This window comes from Sorex araneus, chromosome 3, assembly GCF_027595985.1.
Source record: "Sorex araneus isolate mSorAra2 chromosome 3, mSorAra2.pri, whole genome shotgun sequence".
In the NCBI taxonomy this organism is placed as follows: Eukaryota; Metazoa; Chordata; class Mammalia; order Eulipotyphla; family Soricidae; genus Sorex; species Sorex araneus.
Window position 1 is genome coordinate 239,082,876 of NC_073304.1, and position 17,290 is coordinate 239,100,165.

Sequence of the window (17,290 nt, forward strand, 5' to 3'; positions counted from 1 at the left end):
AATGCCTAAAAGAAAAGAGAGAAGAAAATTGTGTGCCATAGGTGCATGCTGGGGTGGGAGTGGGGGTGTGAAGGAAACTGGGGATATTTGTAGTGGGAAATAGACACTGGTGAGTAGGATGGGTATTAGAACATTGTGTAACTGAAAAATCACAATTTTGTAACAGGGTGATTCAATTAAAATAATAAAAATTTCAGTTAAAAAAAGTATATAGATCCTTGTAAAAAACTAAGGAACGCCGATGGTGGGCGTGTGCACTCTCGATGGGCTGTGTGCACTAGCGGGCTCTCCGGGAGACTCTGTCTCACCGCCCACGTTTGGTGCTCTGGAACCGCTGTGTGTGGTTGTTGGTCAAGGGCAGGTGACGGAAGGAAGGAGGCCAAACTGGTTGCTCGATCAGTTTATTTCGTTCTCTCTCTCTGCTTCTCTCCCGGTTCTGGGTTTCTCTCTGGATCTTCTTCCATCTCCTTTCTCTGCCCCACAGTCTCAGTTTATATAGCAAATTACATAGGACAGTAGCACAAAGGTGGGTTTAACATCAACAAATCAACAAAGAAGGGTAACACCATTTCTTGAGGAGATTAACAAAATCTCATCTAAGGAAATCTCATCTAAGGAGATCCACTCAAGGGTGTGATTCCAAACAAGGGTGTGTCAGGGTGTGAGCTAGTAATCTGCTTAATTAGTTATAGTAAATCTACTTCTAATATTTCTAGCAATGTTATTCTGTATGAGCACAGTAAGAGATATAAAGTTTGGTTCTTCCTGAGGACATCTCATTATACATTCCAGACCACAGTCCTCAGGCCAGGTTAATCTTCCTAAACCCAGCAGGGTCCTAGTCTCGTTGTTACCTTTAGATCATGACAGCATTGTCCATGATCATGCCCTCAACTTATAGTTGAGTATTGTGGTGCTTTGGCCTGGCCCATTTCGATGCCAGGGTAGCTCACAGCTTGCCCTGGGTCTATTCTGTCCCTCGTCGGGACCCTGCTCTTGGGGTGCTAGGAACTAAGGGCAACTGAGTTGAGAAAGCAGATGCTCAGGAGTAAACATTATTGGACTCAATCAACTCCCAAGTTACAAGCACAATATTAACTGTCTTCCTGTGTCCATAACAGAAAGGACATTTCTTTAAGGTAAACTATGCAAAAGACACTAACTTACAATACAAGTTCAGTGTCCTTAGAAGGATCTAATATTACAAGATAACAGAATCTGATTAGGAAAAGGTGATTAACTGGTTGGGAAGGAGGATGCAGAGAAGTTTACATATAAACAAAGGAATGGGAGTGTCTCCAGAGCACTTAAACCTAAACTCTTTGTGGCAAGGGAGGAGGGACAAACCAATCTTATCCTACAGATCCTGTAGTTACTGCAGTGTGTAAAGGATGCAAAATTTAAGATAAGAGTGCTGAGGACAGATATTGCACAGAGATTAAGGCTTGCACACACACACACTCCATCCCCACCATTGATAATGTTTGGATCCTGGGACATGGCTGAGTGGCAGGGGGCAGGACACATCTGATTAGCCTGTGTGAGGTTCTGAGTTCAGACCTGACACCATAAGAAAAAAAAAAAAAACACTAGCAGCTGGAGAGAAACTGCAGTGGGTAAAGCCTTGGGTGCAGCTGACCTGGGTTCCATGCCCAGCACCCCATATGGTCCCTGCAGCCCTCCAGGAATAACCTCTGAGCATCTCCAGAGGGGGCAGGGGGCGGCAAAAGCCCAAACACATACAGTGTTTTCATTATGGATGATGACTTAGCATTGTGAAGGGGCTTTCTGGAGGGGTATTTTTCTTATGGTGGCCACAGTAGATGTTGCTTAGTGGATAGTTCCCGGTTTGGTGCTCAGGGATCACTCCCCAGTGGTGTCCGAGAACCAAACCTTGGTGGGAAAGGAACTAGGCCTCATGTCTGCAACCTGTGCTCCAACCCTTTAAGCCTCTCTCTGGCCTCTGTGGATTGGGGGCATAACCTGAAACAATCTAAATATCTGATATTGGTGCCACTGTGGCCGAGGAAATTCCAAGCTGTGTAAGGGTCAAATGTGAGATCAATGATGCTTAACTGAAGCCAGTATTCTTGGCTTTGGATTAGAAGAACCAGTGTCCAGGCTGGAGTGATAGCACAGCAGGTAGGGCATTTGCCTTGCATGCGGCCGACCCAGGTTTAATTCCCAGCATACCATATGGTCCCCCAAGCACTGCCAGTAGTAATATTCCTGGGTGTATGAGCCAGGAATAACCCTGTGCATCACCAGGTGTGACCCAAAAAGCAAAAAAAAAAAAAGAAGAAGAAACTGTTAATTCACTAGGCTCTTGTTGGCTTGTTTTTTGTCTCTCCAAAGGATGGACCCTATTGCTGACCACCAGCACAGCTCTACTAACACTGATCCACACAGTGTCCATTTTATTGGCTTTATACTCGTTATTGACATTTGAAAAATTTCTAGTCTCATTTGCCCCTTTCCTTGTTTCTGTGATCATCAGGGCCACAGACTCTGGATTGAGTGTTTGCCAGAGGCTGCACAGTAGAGGGAGATATATCAAGTTTCTTTTTTCCTTTTTGACCTTTTTTTTTTTTTAACCACACCCCACACTGCTAGGGACTGCTGCTCGCTCAGAGGCCAGACGAGGTCTGACATGCTTGAGAGCTCCAGCCATTTGAGATATGTTCCCAGTTCAGAAACCAAGCCTCTTAAAACTGATTTCCCGGTGCTCGCTTCGGCAGCACATATACTAAAATTGGAACGAAAACTGATTTCCCAGGGGCACAAGAAATAGTGCATGCAGCCAACCCTGGTGGGCTTCCTGGCACCACGTGTGGTCCCAAGTCTTGCCATAAACCTGGCACCTTTTGCACTAGTGCTGCAGCTTCTAGGGGAGTCACAGGCTACTTTAAAACAAAGATTTTATTTTATGAAGGTTTAAAAACGGGCACACATCACTGCGATATAGGCTAACAGGAAACGGAGCTTATTTCCATGCTGACATTGAAAAAGGACAATTGACCAATGTGGATACTGCACACGGGTGTCATTCCCCGCGTGACCACGGCACGTGGCGTGAAAAATAAATGCAACTGACAAGCTAATCTCTCCCTGGGTTGCTGAGACCTGAGGATGGGGTTGTGCAGCCCGGCTGGCAGGGGGTGTGCACGCGGTCCCCGCCCCCCACGCCTGCCCGGCCCACGTGGCCTCGCGCTCCCGCCCACGTGCCGGCCGCGCCTGCGCGCTGCAGCCTCGCGGGCGACGTGACGCGCCGGGCCGCGGCAATGGCGGCGGGCTGGGGCCACTCTCGACCCCCGGCTAGGGCGGCGCCTTCCCGCCGGCGCGAGCCCGGAGCGGCCGGGACCCGCCGCCGCCACAGACCGCCGCCCGCGCCGCAGCGCCTCCCGCACTGCGAAAACCGCTCGGAGACCCGGCCCGGCCTCCGCGGCGTCCGCTCGGGGCGGCCCGCTCCGATTGACTCCGGAGCGCGACCCGCCCCTTCTCTGCGCCTTCATTGGCCGAGATGGACCCGCGTAGGGGGAGCCACGGCGCCCTCCGCGGGCTCCTATTGGCTAAAACCTGCAGGCTCCCGTTCCCGACGCTCCCATTGGCTGGCGCGGGCTCCGGGGGGCGGGGCCGCGCCGAGGGCGACGACAACAAAGGGCGGCGGGCGGCGGTGACCGCAGCTCTCGGTGCTGCCCAGTCCTCCCGGCCGGCCTCCCGCCGCCCCGCTCCAGATGAAGTGTGAGCACTGCACGCGGAAGGTGGGTCCCGCGCGCTCGGCGCCCGGCGGGCCGGGCCGAGGTCAGAGTCGAGGTTAGCTGTCCGGGGCCGGCACGCAGGTCCCGCGGCGGCTGGACTCGTCCGGGTGGCCAGGGCTGACCAGCTCTCTGGCCGGGGGCAGCGGTGGCCCCGTGCGCCCGCACCCGGCCGCCCCGCACGCCGACCTGCCCTCGCGCTCGCCCTCCCCGGCCCGGAGCCTGCTGCAGGAGCCGCTTGGAGTCGGGCAGAGGTCACCTGGCTTTGCGCGTCCCCCCGCGGGTCAGCGGCTCTGAGGCCCGGGTGCCCGCGGGAGCCGGGTTGTGTAATTCGCCCTAGCCCCGTGGCAGAGTGACAGTTCCCCGGTGTCTGCCGTGCCGAGCCGCCCGGGAAGGACCGCCCGGGAAGGACGCAGGGCCCCGCGGGCGGGGGTCTCCTGCCCTGGGGGCCCTGGCGGGGGCCGCGCAGCCTTTCCGAGGGAGCGTCAAGAGTGTTGTGTGGTGTGTTCCTTGCTCCTCTGCAGGAATGTAGTAAGAAATCTAAGACCGAGGACCAGGAGGATGCGGCCGACCACGTTCCTAGCTTGGCCCTGGAGAATGGAGAGGTGAGTAGACACTCGGTACCGGGTCACCCTGCGGCTGCCACCCCTGCCCTCTGCACCCCGCAGCCTGAATCCACCCGCCCCTGAGAGATGCCCGCAGACCCATGGCAGTTACACCTGCGTCTTCCGTGAGGAAAGTCCTGTGCTGTGAATGGGCGCCTGGGGAAGCGATCAGGGAAACGCTCTGACCCCTGGTCTGCAGCTTTGCTGTCCGGCGCTTCCCGTGGAATGCACCGCTGAGGCCACACCAGCAGTGTCTGCCAGGTTCCTGCTCTCCGCTTGGACCCCGTGTCTCCGTCTCAGTGGGAGCAAGCCTAGTGTGGAGCTACTGAGACCATAGTCCGCTTCTGCAGTCAGCTTCTTGGCGGCTCCGTGTCCCGGGACATGGCCCCCCTCCTGCTCCTGTGGTCCCCAGCCACATGTCCACTCTGGACTCCCTTATCAAGCCGTGTGGAGTTGTGTGTCCGCCGGGGTCTGGTGAGGCTGATAATGCAGCGCAGGGCCTGGCCTCCTGCCCTTCAGTCTAGTGGGTGGACGCCCTGTGGGGGCCTACGATGGGGTGTGCCATTGGGCAGGATGCTCCTGGGGAGAAGGGGTGAGCAGGAGGAGAGTAGAGGGATCTGGGGTGCAGGTCAGAGGGTGGGCTGCTCTGGTACCCCAGGCTTCAGGGGAGGGGCCACGTGTGTGGCTCATTGGGTCCCTGAGGCAGAGCAGGTGGAGGAAGCGGAGGTGGCCAGGGGTGCCTGTGGAATGCGTACATCCCAGTGGGATTCTCAGAGCAGCTTGGCAGCATCCATTTGGCACCAGCTGTGCCAGGCCCCTGCCCCTAACAGGTTCTGGTGGGTGAGGCGGTCCCAGTGGGTGCCGCACCATGGCACGTGTGGGAGCAGGTTGGGGGCCATGTGCCGTTCCTGTTTGGAGGTACCGGGGAGGGAAGACCCAGCCTCGGGAACTCTGGTGATGGGATGGCTGCCGTGGGCTGGAGAGTGCCCAGGTGCACCCGCCACACTCGTGAGCACGTCTGTGTCCCAGAGAGCCTGACCGAGCCGCGGAGCTGAGCAGGGCCGCAGCCCCAGTTCTGTGAGGGTCTGTATAGGAAATGCTCGGTCAGCAGGGGCGTGCCTGTGTCTGGTGGGTGTGTTGGGCCGGCTCCAGGCATCTGGGGGCCCCGAATAAGAAGGGGAGAGAAGGACGGGGAAGGTCAGGCACAGAGTGACCTTCATGCGTGTGACTCTGCCACCTGCCGAGACTGAGACTAGGCCTGTGTCCTCATGGCATGCACACACTGGCCTATGTCCCCACGGCACGCACATACCTGCAGGGCCGTGTTTCCGCAACACACACACATTCACTGTCTTGTGTTCCCATGGCAAGCACACGCCTGCTGGCCCATGTCCCCACAGCATACACACGCACTCCTGCTGGCCTGTTTCCCCACAGCACTCACATACCCGCTGGCCCTGCATCCCCATGTCCCTGCAGCATGCACACACCGACTGGCCCATGTCCCTGTGGTGTGCACACACCCGCTGCCCCATGTCCTGTGTCCTGTGGCGTTTGGTGTCGGCTTTGCTCCCTGCTGAGCTCGTGTTACACAGCTCGCAGGGTGAGGTAGGAAAATCAGGTCAGGTACTTTCTCTTGTAGAAGGGAGAGTTCCACAAGCTGGCCGAGGCCAAGATCTTTCTGAGTGACTGCCTGGCCTGTGACAGCTGTGTGACGGCCGAGGAAAGCATCCAAGTTTCCCAGCAGAACACCAGGGGCTTCTTCCGAGTTCTGAACCTCAATAAGGTACAGTGACTGGGCGCCCACGGGTGGTGGTGGCATGGCAGAAACGGGGCGTCTGGCAGGCAGGACCTCCGACGTACAGTGGTGGTGCTCCAGCGTGGCTGCACAGCACTGACGGCTGTGGGGTCCCGAGGCAGGTGTCCTGAAAAGCCTCGGTCCCCACTGCTGCTCTAGGTCCTCCACACTCTGCGTGCCATCCCCGGGCACACTTTGTACCCAGCGCACAGCCTCCCACTCAGCGCACACTGTTCCAGGATGAGTGGAAGCAGGTGCATGGCGTGGTGGGCCTGGGAGGGCATCAAGTGTGGCGGACCCCCTGGTGTGTCCCTGCACCCCCACTCGGTAGCTTTGTCCGCCGGAGTGCCTGGAAGAGCTGAGGGGGCTAGGACCCGGTTTGCGGAACCCCATAGACAGCCTCTGTCGCGTCAGAGGGTCTGGTGCAGTGGCCTCACCCACGGCAAGACCTCGGCCTCTCCTGGCTCTGGGCGGGGCCGGAGACCTGCCTGTCACACACAGCCAGTGCGGGCTGCTTGTCGCTTGCTCGAGTGGCAAGTGGGAGGGGGCTTCACTCCTGGGACACCAGCCGGCTCTGTCTACTCAGTGCTGGGGCCCCTGCCACCACCAGGCCTGACGCCCCGTCCCATTGGAGTGGTTGAGCTTTCACTCTCTCACCATGGGTTTTCCATTTGAATTTCTGTTTTTTTTGGGGGGGGTCACACCTGGCGATGCACAGGGGTTACTCCTGGCTCTGCACTCAGGAATTACTCCTGGCGGTGCTCAGGGGACCATATGGGATGCTGGGATTTGAACCCGGGTCGACCGCGTGCAAGGCAAACGCCCTACCCGTTATGCTATCACTCCAGCCCCTCTGTTTTGTTTTTATTTTGGAGCCACACCCGCCACGCCCAGGGGTTGCTTTTGGTTCTGTGCTCAGGCGTCACTCCTGGTGGGCTCCGGGGACCTTATGGGGTGCCAGGGATCAAACCTGTGTCTGCTACAAGTGCCCTCCCCACTGTCCTATTGCTCTGCCCCTGATGCTTTGTTTTTTCTCAGATCCTTGGTTTTGTGCAAGGTGCAGGGCTTTCATGCATTTCAGGACTGGGTCACTCTGGCAGGAGATGGGTCTAGGCCTGGACAGTGCTGGTCAGGGAGGGGTCTTGTCTTGCAGCCTGTTAGTGATTGTCAGTCCTGGCTCATTGTCATGCTCGTGACATGCTAGTGCTGTTGTGAGGAGGGTCTGGGCTCCTGCTGGGAAGCCCCTTCCCTGCCCCTTTGGCCCATTTTCTTCTAGAGTGTTGGTCATTGTTGATGCTTTGGAAAGCCAGCGAATGTCCTGTTGGGTCAGTGGCTATTTTGTAAGTATGGTTTTGAATATTTTTGTTTCTCTGGTTTGGGGTCCATCCCTGGCTCTCTGTTCAGCAGCGACCCCTGGGAAAGCCCAGGGGACCCTGTATGGTGCCGGCCACTTGAACTGGGGTTGGCGGGGTGCCAAGTGGTGCCTGAGTGAAGCTGTGTGTTCTCCCTGTGCCCAGCCATGGGAGATGTGCTGGCCGAGTGTGGCCGTGGCGTCCCCCGCCACAGCCCCTCTGGCTCTTTGTGACCACGTCTCTGGTGGCAGTGGAGCCGTGAGGTCGCAGTGTGTCACTGCGCTCAGCATGGTTCCCTGCTCGTAGGACAGTGCCCAGACCCTGCTAGGTCATGCTGGACAGCATCCTTGCTGCAGGTGACCTTTCCGGTTCAGGCGGGGGCGGTCGGTAGGGGGCGGCTGCCTCCTGCCTTGAGCTGCCCCCGTTTCTCGGTTGTGCCACCCTCAGCTCCGTCCTCCACGCTCGCTGGCCCTGTCCTCCCGCGAGTGACGGTGGGGCGAGTCCTGTGAGAGAGCTGGGCGTCGGGCCTGGCCTCCTGGCACACTTGGCTGACTGTCCTCTGGGTGGGCTCAGCGCAGCCTGGAGCCGTGTGTGTCCTGCTCGCCTGGCTGTGCGCGGTGAGTCGGCATCGCTGTTGTGCCCCACCTGTTCTGGGACTCTGCATGGCCCATGCCTGCTTCCCGTAGGGCTCTCGAATCCGGGGGTTGGGGGACTTGGGCCACTGCTGGCGGTGCCGGAGATGGCAGCAGGGCCGACGTCTGCACTGCCCCCAGTGGTACTTACCTGTAGCTTGAGAGGTAAGAGAACCTTGAAGGACGGGGAGGGTGGGCCGCACCTCAGCAGTGGCTCAGTTTTGCTGTTGGACAGGGTGGGCTGGAGGCTGGTCCCTTCAGCATATTTGATTAATGGAAATACGTGAGTGTTTCTGTTATGCCTTATTCCCCTTGTTTGTGGCTTTCTGTCTTTATTTTAAAATGACCACGGGAGGGGCTGGAGTGATAGCACAGCGGGTAGGGCATTTGCCTTGCATGCGGCCAAGCCGGGTTCAATTCCCAGCATTCCATATGGTCCCCTGAGCACTGCCGGGGTAATTCCTGAGTGCAGAGCCAGGAATAACCCTGTGCATTGTTGGGTGTGACCCAAAAAGAAAATAAAAATAAAAATAAAATAAAACGACCACGGGAGGGCTGGAGCGATAGTACAGCAGGTAGGGTATTTGCCGTACATGCAGCTGACCCAGGTTTTATCCCCGACATCCCATATGGTCCCCCAGGCACTGCCATAAGTAATTTCTGAGTGCAGAGGCAAGAGTAACCCCTGAACATCACTGGGTGTGACCCAAAAAGCAAAAAAAATAGGGCTAGAGAGATAGTATAGCAGGGAAGGCAGAGGCAGAACGTTCATGAACCCAGCTTTGAGTCTGGTACCACAGGGCCTCCCAGGTATCCCCAGCTGTGACCTTGGACACCCCCACGCCGAAGGGCCCCACAGCACCACCACTGCCTCGGCCCTCACCTTGAGCTGCCAGCCTGCCAACTCTAATAATGAATTCATGATCCATTTCTCCGAGGCTGGGGAGATAGTGTAAGGACTGGATTGCTCACTTGGCCTGCAGGGGTCTGGGTTCCGTCCTCAGCACCACTGTTGGCTCCTTGAGCATTGTGATCCCAAGCACTGCCAGGTGTGCCCCTACACAAACGAAAAATGCACACATACACCCCTCCATGCACACATGCACACTTGCACACGTACACACGTACACACGATATCTTCGATATCCACGTTGACCCTTGAAGTATCGCTCTCAAAGGCATCGTGCCTTGGGTGCCAGGCTTATCTTCTCCTTGGTATGTGCGCGTGGGTTTCCTGTCTTCTGCAGACCCGCCCCCAGGTGTGAGTACCCACAGACCTGTCCTCTTCTCCCTGCAGAAATGCGACACCTCAAAGCACAAGGTGCTGGTGGCATCCGTGTGTCCTCAGGCTCTGCCTTACTTCGCTGCTAAGTTCAGCCTCAGTGTGACTGATGCATCCAGGAAACTCTGCGGCTTCCTCAAAAGTCTAGGTGAGGCCCCTTTAGGTGCTGTGGATCGGTGGCATGAGTCTGTACCTTGGCCCGTGACCCCTAGAGCTTAGTCGTGAAAGACCAGAGCGAAAAGAGCATCTCTGAGAGCTCGGGGGCGTCACTCTGCTACCATCTGACGGGGTGTCCGAGTAGCCACGGACTTACGTGCGCTGATGCAGACACGCTGCCCCCTCACTCCCGGGCAGCACCAGCTGGAGCGTCTCTCGGCATAGACTGCCGGGCCTGTCTGCCAGCCCGTCACTTCACAGCAGCTTTGTGAGGACACCAGGAGACCCTGTTAGAGTCACGTGACCCCGGAGTCACTGCAGCCTCCTGTTCCTGGCCTGTCCTTCCTGCTGTCCGGGCTTGTGGCCACCCCTGGTGGTGTTGGGAATAAAGCGCCCTCCCCACTGTGCTCTCTGCCCGCCTGCGCCCACCTCTGTATGCGGAGGTTCAGTCCAAGATGGCAGCGAGAGGCTGGATTTCACAGGCGGCTGGAGGAGGCTGCTGAGAGTCCACAGGCTCTGGCAGTTCCCAGTTTTGTAGACACAGACGTGGAGAGAGAAGGCGTGTTTCATGAGTGGTCCCAGGATGGCATTGTCAGGCTGAGCACAGACTGTCAGCAGGAGGCCCCGGTCCTGTGCGCTGAGCCAGGCACACTGCCCGAACTCCGGGCAGGGAGGGGGCCTCGAGTGGGGCTCGGGCTCGTGCCACGCTGAGTGTGCCCCTCCTTTCTGCAGGGGTGCACTATGTGTTCGATACAACAATTGCTGCCGATTTCAGCATCCTGGAGAGCCAGAAGGAATTCGTGCATCGGTACCGTCGGCACAGCGAGAGGGAGGCCACGCTGCCCATGCTGACTTCTGCCTGTCCCGGTGAGTGCCAGCTATTGGCCAAGAGCGGGCCCGAGCGGGCAGCCAGCACCTTCCCGAGCTCTGGACATTGGGAGGCACCCTGGCAGCTCAGCGTTTTTTCCTCATTGTACTCTTGTGCTTCCGGAGACTGAGTAAACATAGTCTGTGTTAAAAGTTGGGCCAAAGCAATAGTGCAGTGGGTACGGTGCTTGCCCTGCACACTGGTTCAGTCATCGTGTGTGATCCCCTGAGCCCTGCCAGGAGTGATCCCTGAGCTCAGAGCCAGGAGTAAGCCCTGAGCACAGATGGCGTGGCCCCAAAGCCAGAAAAAGAAGAGTCATATTGGCACCAGAGCGGACAGTGCAAAGGGTAAAGTGCTTGCCTTGCATGCTGCCCACTGGGTTTCGTCTCTGGCATTGCATATGCCTCCTGTGACCCCAAAACCACCCCCCCCCCCAAATTACGGCATTTCATAGGCCAGTGAGATACACAGAGAATAAGGTACCTGCCTTGGCACACAGCTGACCCTTGTTTGGTCCCCAGCACCACAGTGATCCCCTGAGCCCCACTGATTGTGGCCCTCCAAAATAAGATGACACTTTGGGCATCGGGTGATGATGGGTGATAGCATGGCCCACCTGGTCGGTGGCTTCCGGAGACGGCTGGACCTGTTCCTGGTGTCTGTGGGGCTGTCTGTCCTGAGCACCAGGCAGTCTCTCAGGCTCTTCAGATGGAAAGTTCTGGACTCCTTTGAAGCCTACTCGCAGGGCACTCTGGAGGGCCGAGCCATAGGAGCAGGGGAGGCACCCCATGGGATGCCATCGGCTTTGGGATTTTGTTCCATTTCTGGGCTCCCTGTTCCACTCGTTGCTTTCTTTAATCTTTTTCCTGTTTTTTTATGGGCCACGCCTAGAGAAGCTCAGGGGCCATTCCCGGTTCTGCACCCAGTAATCACTCCTCGTGTGCTCAGGGATGGGGGATCGAACCTGGGTCGGTCATGTGCTGCCACTTGCCTCCCCTCTCCTTGCGTTGGACCAGCATTGCTCTGTGAGCAGCTCTGATGGCGTCCTGAGACATCTGGGGCTGCTTTCCACCCCATGGGGGCGGGTTGGGTCTGGGGACACGCTCGGCAATGCTGGGGTGGCCCGTGCGGTTTGAGCCGTGCGCTGGAGGGTGCTGCCCAGCGAGCTGTGCTGTGAGGTACTGGGGCTTTCAGACCATGACCCCCACCCAGAGCTCGGGGCTGCGGGCTGGCTACTTCATCATGACTCCCAGTGTCCTCTGCTCTGGGGGCCAGCCAGGGCCAGCAGGGAACCCCGGCCTTCTGCCTAATGACACCTTCATTGGGCCTCCCTGGGGGAGGTGGCTGCAGGCGCTGATGGGCCTCTCTGTAGGTTGGGTCCGATATGCTGAGCGAGTGCTGGGAGACCCCATCACCCCCCACCTCTGCACTGCCAAGTCCCCTCAGCAGATCATGGGCTCACTGGTGAAGGACTTCTTTGCCAGGAGGCAGGTAAGCTCACCACTGACCTTTGACCCCTGAGTGCCCATGCCCTCATGGCCTCCCAGCATCCCTGCTGCGTCTCTGCTCTCTGGTGGACAGGCCTATGGGCCCTGCTGCCAGTGTTGGCCTGTGCGGGGAAGGAGTGTGGAGCCTGGGGACAGTCCAGTGGGCCTTGGCCTGCGTGGGCAGCCTTGTGGCTGTGGGAGGGGCAGCGCTGGGCAGCACCCACCAGCTCGGCTGCTCCTCCCGCAGAGCCTGCCCCCAGACAAGCTCTTCCACGTGGTTGTGGCCCCCTGCTATGACCGGAAGCTCGAGGCCCTCGGGGAAGACTTCCGGGGCGCCGACTGTGTGCTGACCTCAGGTGAGGGCCGGCCTTGTGGAGTGACCCCCGGAGTAAGGAAGGTTCCGGCCCCCCGTGACCCAAAGGCAGACTCCGGAAGCCCTGGGTTTTCCCTTGTGCATGAACGATCCCCACTGCAGCAGGCCTGGGCGGGGAGGGCAAGGCCTGGGCTCTGCATGTCTGACCCTGGGCTCTGCCATGGCCCTGCCGGAACAGAAGCATTCAGGGACCGGTGGGGTAAGGTGCTGGCCTGTACACAGCCGGCCCAGGTTTCATCCCTAGCCCCGAGCCTGTCAGGGGTGAGTCTTGATGACTATTAGTGTGGCACCGAAACCAAAACAGAAAATTCTTGAAGTGGGTGAACTTGAGAAATGGAGATCACAGGTGCTCGGGGAGCTCTTGGGCCAGTCAGGGCCCCCCAGTGCAGGCTCTCGGGCATTGGGTCCGGCCTTGGTGTCAGGGTTCCACAGGCTCCTAGAGGCAGTCCAGGACTCCGGGGTCCATGTTTGCCACCAGCCTGTGCACCCCTGGAAGTCAGCTCCGGGTTTTCCTGGGACCCTCACCTAGAGGGAACAAACCGGGGGCGCCCCTAGCAGGTCTGTGCAGATCCCACTGTCCACTGTTCTTCCGGGAACAGAGACAGGTGTGGGTGAGCATCACTGCAGCCTTGGCGAGAAGACGTCCCTCAGTGTCCCTGGGGGCGGCCAGCAGCTCCCGGCCTACCTGGAACTTTCAGGTAGGCAAAGGTGGTGCTGCCTTTGCCGCACACTCACGACCTGTCACAGGTGAAGTCCTTCAGATGATGGAGAAGAGTGACCTGGCGGTGAAGGACATGGCCATGGACACATTGTGAGTGGGCCTGCAGGGGACGGCCGGGTGCCTGTGCCTGTCACCATGGGCCCCGTGGACCTGTGTGTGTCCTCAGGGCAGGAAGGGTGAGAGGGTGAGCACCACAGGTGACCGACTGGTTCCCACAGCAGTGGGTCAGACCAGGGCGGGAGACTGTCCACGTTGTGGCCATTCGTGGTGGTAACCCTGGGCTCTGAGCTCGTGGAGGGGCCTGAGTCTAACTGTCCCTTGCTGTGCCCCCTGAGGTTCGGGGACCTGGAGGAAGGCCTGAGGCGGCACGACGGGACCCGCTCCGATGGCTACCTCGCACACGTCTTTAGACACGCAGCCAAGGAGCTGTTCAACGAGGATGTGGGGGAGGTCACCTACCGCACCCTGAGGTAAGCCCTGTGGTCAGGGGTGGGGGGCTTGGCATGGAGCTGGGTAGAAAGTGACCTGCCTCCACGGGCTCTTCCCACAGGAACAAAGACCTGCAGGAGGTCACCCTGGAGAAGGAGGGACAGGTCCTGTTACGCTTTGCAGCTGCCTACGGCTTCCGGAACATTCAGAACGTGGTCCTGAAGCTGAAGAGGGGCAAAGCCCCTTACCATTTTGTGGAGGTCTTGGCCTGCCCTGGGGGTAAGATGCACAGGGCTGGCTGGGTGCCCGGCCTGCCTGCAGGCCAGGGAGGAGTTCTGGGAGGTAGGAGCTCGGCTGGGGTCCAGAAACGGGAGCAGGCCACACTTGTCTTCCAGGGTGCCTGAACGGCCGTGGCCAAACCCACCCAGAAGACAGAGCGCTGCTGGGCCAGATGGAAGCCCTGTACGCTGCGGTCCCGGTGCGGGCCCCCGAGAGCAGCGCCCATGTGCAGCAGCTGTACCACGAGTGGCTGGACGGCGCGGACTCTCCCAGAGCCCGGGAAGCCCTGTGCACGGCACACCAGGGACCCCCTGCCAGCAGCCGGGACATCAAGTGGTGAGGAGAGGTGAGTCCGAGAGGTGATGCCTCTGCCCTGAGCATCTTCTTGGCATCTTCTGCCCCTCGTGGGGCTGTTCCCGCCGAGCCCACATGGGGTTGGCACGCTAGTCCTCGTCCTTGAGTGTTTCAGCTAATGTCTCCTTTTTCCTGACCCTGCTGACAGCCCAGCAGGGCCGGGCTGCTGCCTCGGGAAAAATGCCAGGCCCCACCGCCCAGACTGGGCCCCTGAGATTCTGGGGCGGAAGCGCTGTGGGTGACAGTCCTGGCTGCCCAAGTCCATCCTTCTTGGTTTGGTGACACGCCAGGCAGTGCTCAGGGCTTACTCCTGGCTCTGCACTTAGGGATCACTCTTGTCAGGCTTGGCAGATCATGTAGGGTGTTGGGGATCAAGCCCTGGTCAGCCACATGCAAGACAAGCTCCCTGTCTTCTGTACTGTCTCTCTGGCCTCTGAGCCACTTAAATCACCCTTGGCATTGTGCCAGATGTGACTTCAGTGCCCTTTTGGACATGAGGAACACGTGTAGAAGTGGGTTTGTTTGTGGGGCTGGAGCATTAGTACAGCAGATAGGGCGTTTGCCATGTACGCGGCTGACCCGGCATTCCGGCAAGTGGCAGGAGTAGTTCCTTAGTGCAGAGCCAAGTAATCTTGAGCATCACCGGGTGTGACCCCAAAAGAGAAAAAAGAAAAAAAGAAGTGGGTTTACAGCTCTTTAAAAAGCTTCTAGGCTAGCACTCTGGGTGGGGCACTTGCTTCACACACAGGCAACCACACTAGTTCCTTCCCATACCATAGTGCTGGCTGTACCACACAACCCTGGTCTCGTTCCGATGCCCAGGGACAATCCCTGAGCACTGCTGGTCTGACCTCCAACGAAAATAAACAGTGAAAGTCTAAGTCCTGGGACTGGAGTGCCCAGTAGGTCCCCGAATTCCCACTTTCCATTCATTCTCTGCAGAGGAGGCAGCTGCGAGGATTGCCAGCACAGCCGGAGATGGACGAGGACATCTGTCCCCTCTCCAGAAAGGCCAGCTGGGCCACCGCATCCTCCTGGGGACTGTCCCTCACTCGGCTCACGAGCATTCTGCTGAAATGTCAGGAGGGTCAGAGGGTTGGAGCCGTTCTCCCTGGACACCTTCAGGCGAGGGTCTGCCCAGGCGCCTAGGAAACAACGCACTTAGTGGTGACACAGGTGGTGACACTGGCCCCTGTGGTGCCATGAGCCTCACTTTGTCCTGTTGTGACTGTCTACTCTGGGTTCATAACTGGATAGGTGGCGTTAAATGATCTATTTTCTGCTTTTAATCTGTGTACAATTCTGTTGTACCTGCTGTGATGACTGTGAATAAACGTCGAAGCGTGTGCATGAGCGTGTAGCTGCCGTGCCAGGACCGTGTGTGCTTAGGGGAGTCAGAGCCCCGGTGCCAGGAGGGTCTCTGCTTTGGGGTCCAGTTTGGCCACATCTCATGGAGGGTGACTGTCATGCAGAGCCCTGGGAGCAGCATCCAGTGAGGGTCTGGCTTGAGCATGTCTGCTACGGGGAGGTGTGGGTTCTCACCTGCACACGGGTGTGCCCAGAGCCTCCCCCCGTGAGCCCAGGCTGTCTACGCAGTGCCAGGCCAGCTCTGGTCCACGTCCTCTGCTTTGCTGCAGCGGGGCTGGTGCCAACCTGCTGCCCACCAGGTCTGATGGTGGTCAGGGCCATGACATGAGGACTCGTGTCCCTGAGCACTGACAGCTCCTACATGCTACCAGGCCAGGCTTCGATGTGTCTTCTGTGATTGTGGGAGGGCGCCGACTGGCCGGGCAGCCCAGCCAGCCTCTCCACTCTTTCGTTCGGGACCACAGCCCGTGCATGCTGAACGGAGGAACCGCCACTGTTTGGACACAGGGCCATGCATGCCGCACTCCATGGGTCAGGTTGGTATGGTTTGTCTCGGGTCCCCTGTGGGCTCTGCAGGGACCAGGCCAGGGCTGCGCCCTAGCCCCATGCCGTGTTCTGAAAAGCATCATGCAGGTGCCAGGACTGAAGCTTAGTTGAAGAGCAGAGAAGCTTTTGTTTGTACACAGCATGTTTGTGCCTTTTTCCATCTTCCCTGCCCAGAAGGGGCGAAGACATTGTTGCCAGAAGGTCCTCGTGTGTTGCTGCTGCTCCTGGAGCCTGTCTGTTCCTAGGGTGGCTGCACCTCCCAGGGTGGCTGCACCTCCCGGGGTGCCCAACAATATCCGTCGCCAGGTGTCTTGAGCACCTGTCCTGAGAAGCCCCGGATATCGGGACCAGAGCTATAGTACAGCGAGGAGGATGCTGGCCTTGCAGGTGGCCAACCCACATTTGATCCCCGGCACCCCAGATGGTTCCCCAAGCCCTGCCAGGAGTAAGTCCTGAGCAGCCAAGTGTTGCCCAAAACTCAAAAAGCACCCCTGGATTAGCCAGAAGTCTGGCGGAGATGCTGTCGGAGCTGGGCACCTGCAGTGAGGGCTTCGAGGTTGTGAGATGCAGCTTTTTAAAGGATCTACCTCAATGACCAGGAGTGCAGGGTGCAGGACAGTGGTGCCAGTGTGCCAGGGGTCACTCTTGGGGTCTTGCTTGTGCCATGCTGGCCCCACTGGTTGTGAGCACTTCTCCAGGCTACCCTGCTTCCCAGTTGTGAGTGACTGGCCAGCCCTGCTGGGTGCCCAGGGGTTGCCCTATCAGCAGAAAGCAGAGATTTCCTTTTTTTCAAAATGTTTTTTGTGAATTTTATTTTTCAGAGCTGGGAATCAAACTCAGGTAGCCTACATGCAAGGTATATACCCAGGCCCTCCCCCGCTGAAATGCTCAAGAAATCTTTGAATCTGGCCTTTTCTTGTTTAGAAAGACAATTTTTTTTTTAATTTCCTAAGGAAGGCTGAGTTTGCTGGGAGGGGAGCTGACACTGGTAATGGGTATGGAGTTGGGAAATTCAGGCTTGTAACACTAGTATTAGCAGTACTTAAATCATGCTGAAAAACAAAAAAGCAGGCCCCGGGGTGTAGGTACAACAGCATGCCTCATGTGAGAGAGATGCTGGTTAGGTCCTCAGCATCGCAAACAAACTTGGGGAGCAACCTCAGTTGGAGAGCGCAGTGGGGAGACGACTTGCCTTACATGTAGTCCACCCCATTTTGATCCTGGTAGCTCATATGGTCTCCTTTGAACCTCCAGGAGTGGTCCTTGAGCAATGCCAGGTGTGGTC

The 17,290-nt window shown here is 58.0% G+C and overlaps 1 protein-coding gene across 2 annotated transcripts; it reads left to right on the forward strand.

Annotated features, from left to right (window-relative positions):
* The first annotated feature begins 3,300 nt into the window (after positions 1 to 3,300).
* On the forward strand, positions 3,301 to 15,451 carry NARF (nuclear prelamin A recognition factor). Of its 2 annotated transcripts, none has more exons than XM_004621127.2 (12): positions 3,301 to 3,761; positions 4,280 to 4,360; positions 6,003 to 6,146; positions 9,440 to 9,572; positions 10,313 to 10,447; positions 11,821 to 11,939; positions 12,183 to 12,291; positions 13,056 to 13,119; positions 13,365 to 13,499; positions 13,580 to 13,737; positions 13,854 to 14,083; positions 15,034 to 15,451. In XM_004621127.2, the coding sequence occupies exons 1-11, from the start codon at positions 3,735 to 3,737 to the stop codon at positions 14,075 to 14,077; spliced, it is 1,329 nt and encodes a 442-aa protein (XP_004621184.1). In that variant the 5' UTR covers positions 3,301 to 3,734; the 3' UTR covers positions 14,078 to 14,083; positions 15,034 to 15,451. The 2 variants fall into 2 exon arrangements, with proteins under 2 accessions (XP_004621184.1, XP_054988786.1); XM_055132811.1 differs by lacking the exon at positions 3,301 to 3,761 and adding an exon at positions 4,560 to 4,834.
* Positions 15,452 to 17,290: the final 1,839 nt, after the last annotated feature.

What these genes read in the sequence shown, in the direction of transcription:
- NARF (XM_004621127.2), top strand. Translation starts at nt 3,735, where the DNA reads ATGAAGTGTGAGCACTGCACGCGGAAG. An exon ending in CGGCTTCCTCAAAAGTCTAG is followed by an intron (nt 9,573 to 10,312) that starts GTGAGGCCCCTT and finishes TCCTTTCTGCAG; the next exon opens with GGGTGCACTATGTGTTCGAT. An exon ending in GACATGGCCATGGACACATT is followed by an intron (nt 13,120 to 13,364) that starts GTGAGTGGGCCT and finishes GTGCCCCCTGAG; the next exon opens with GTTCGGGGACCTGGAGGAAG.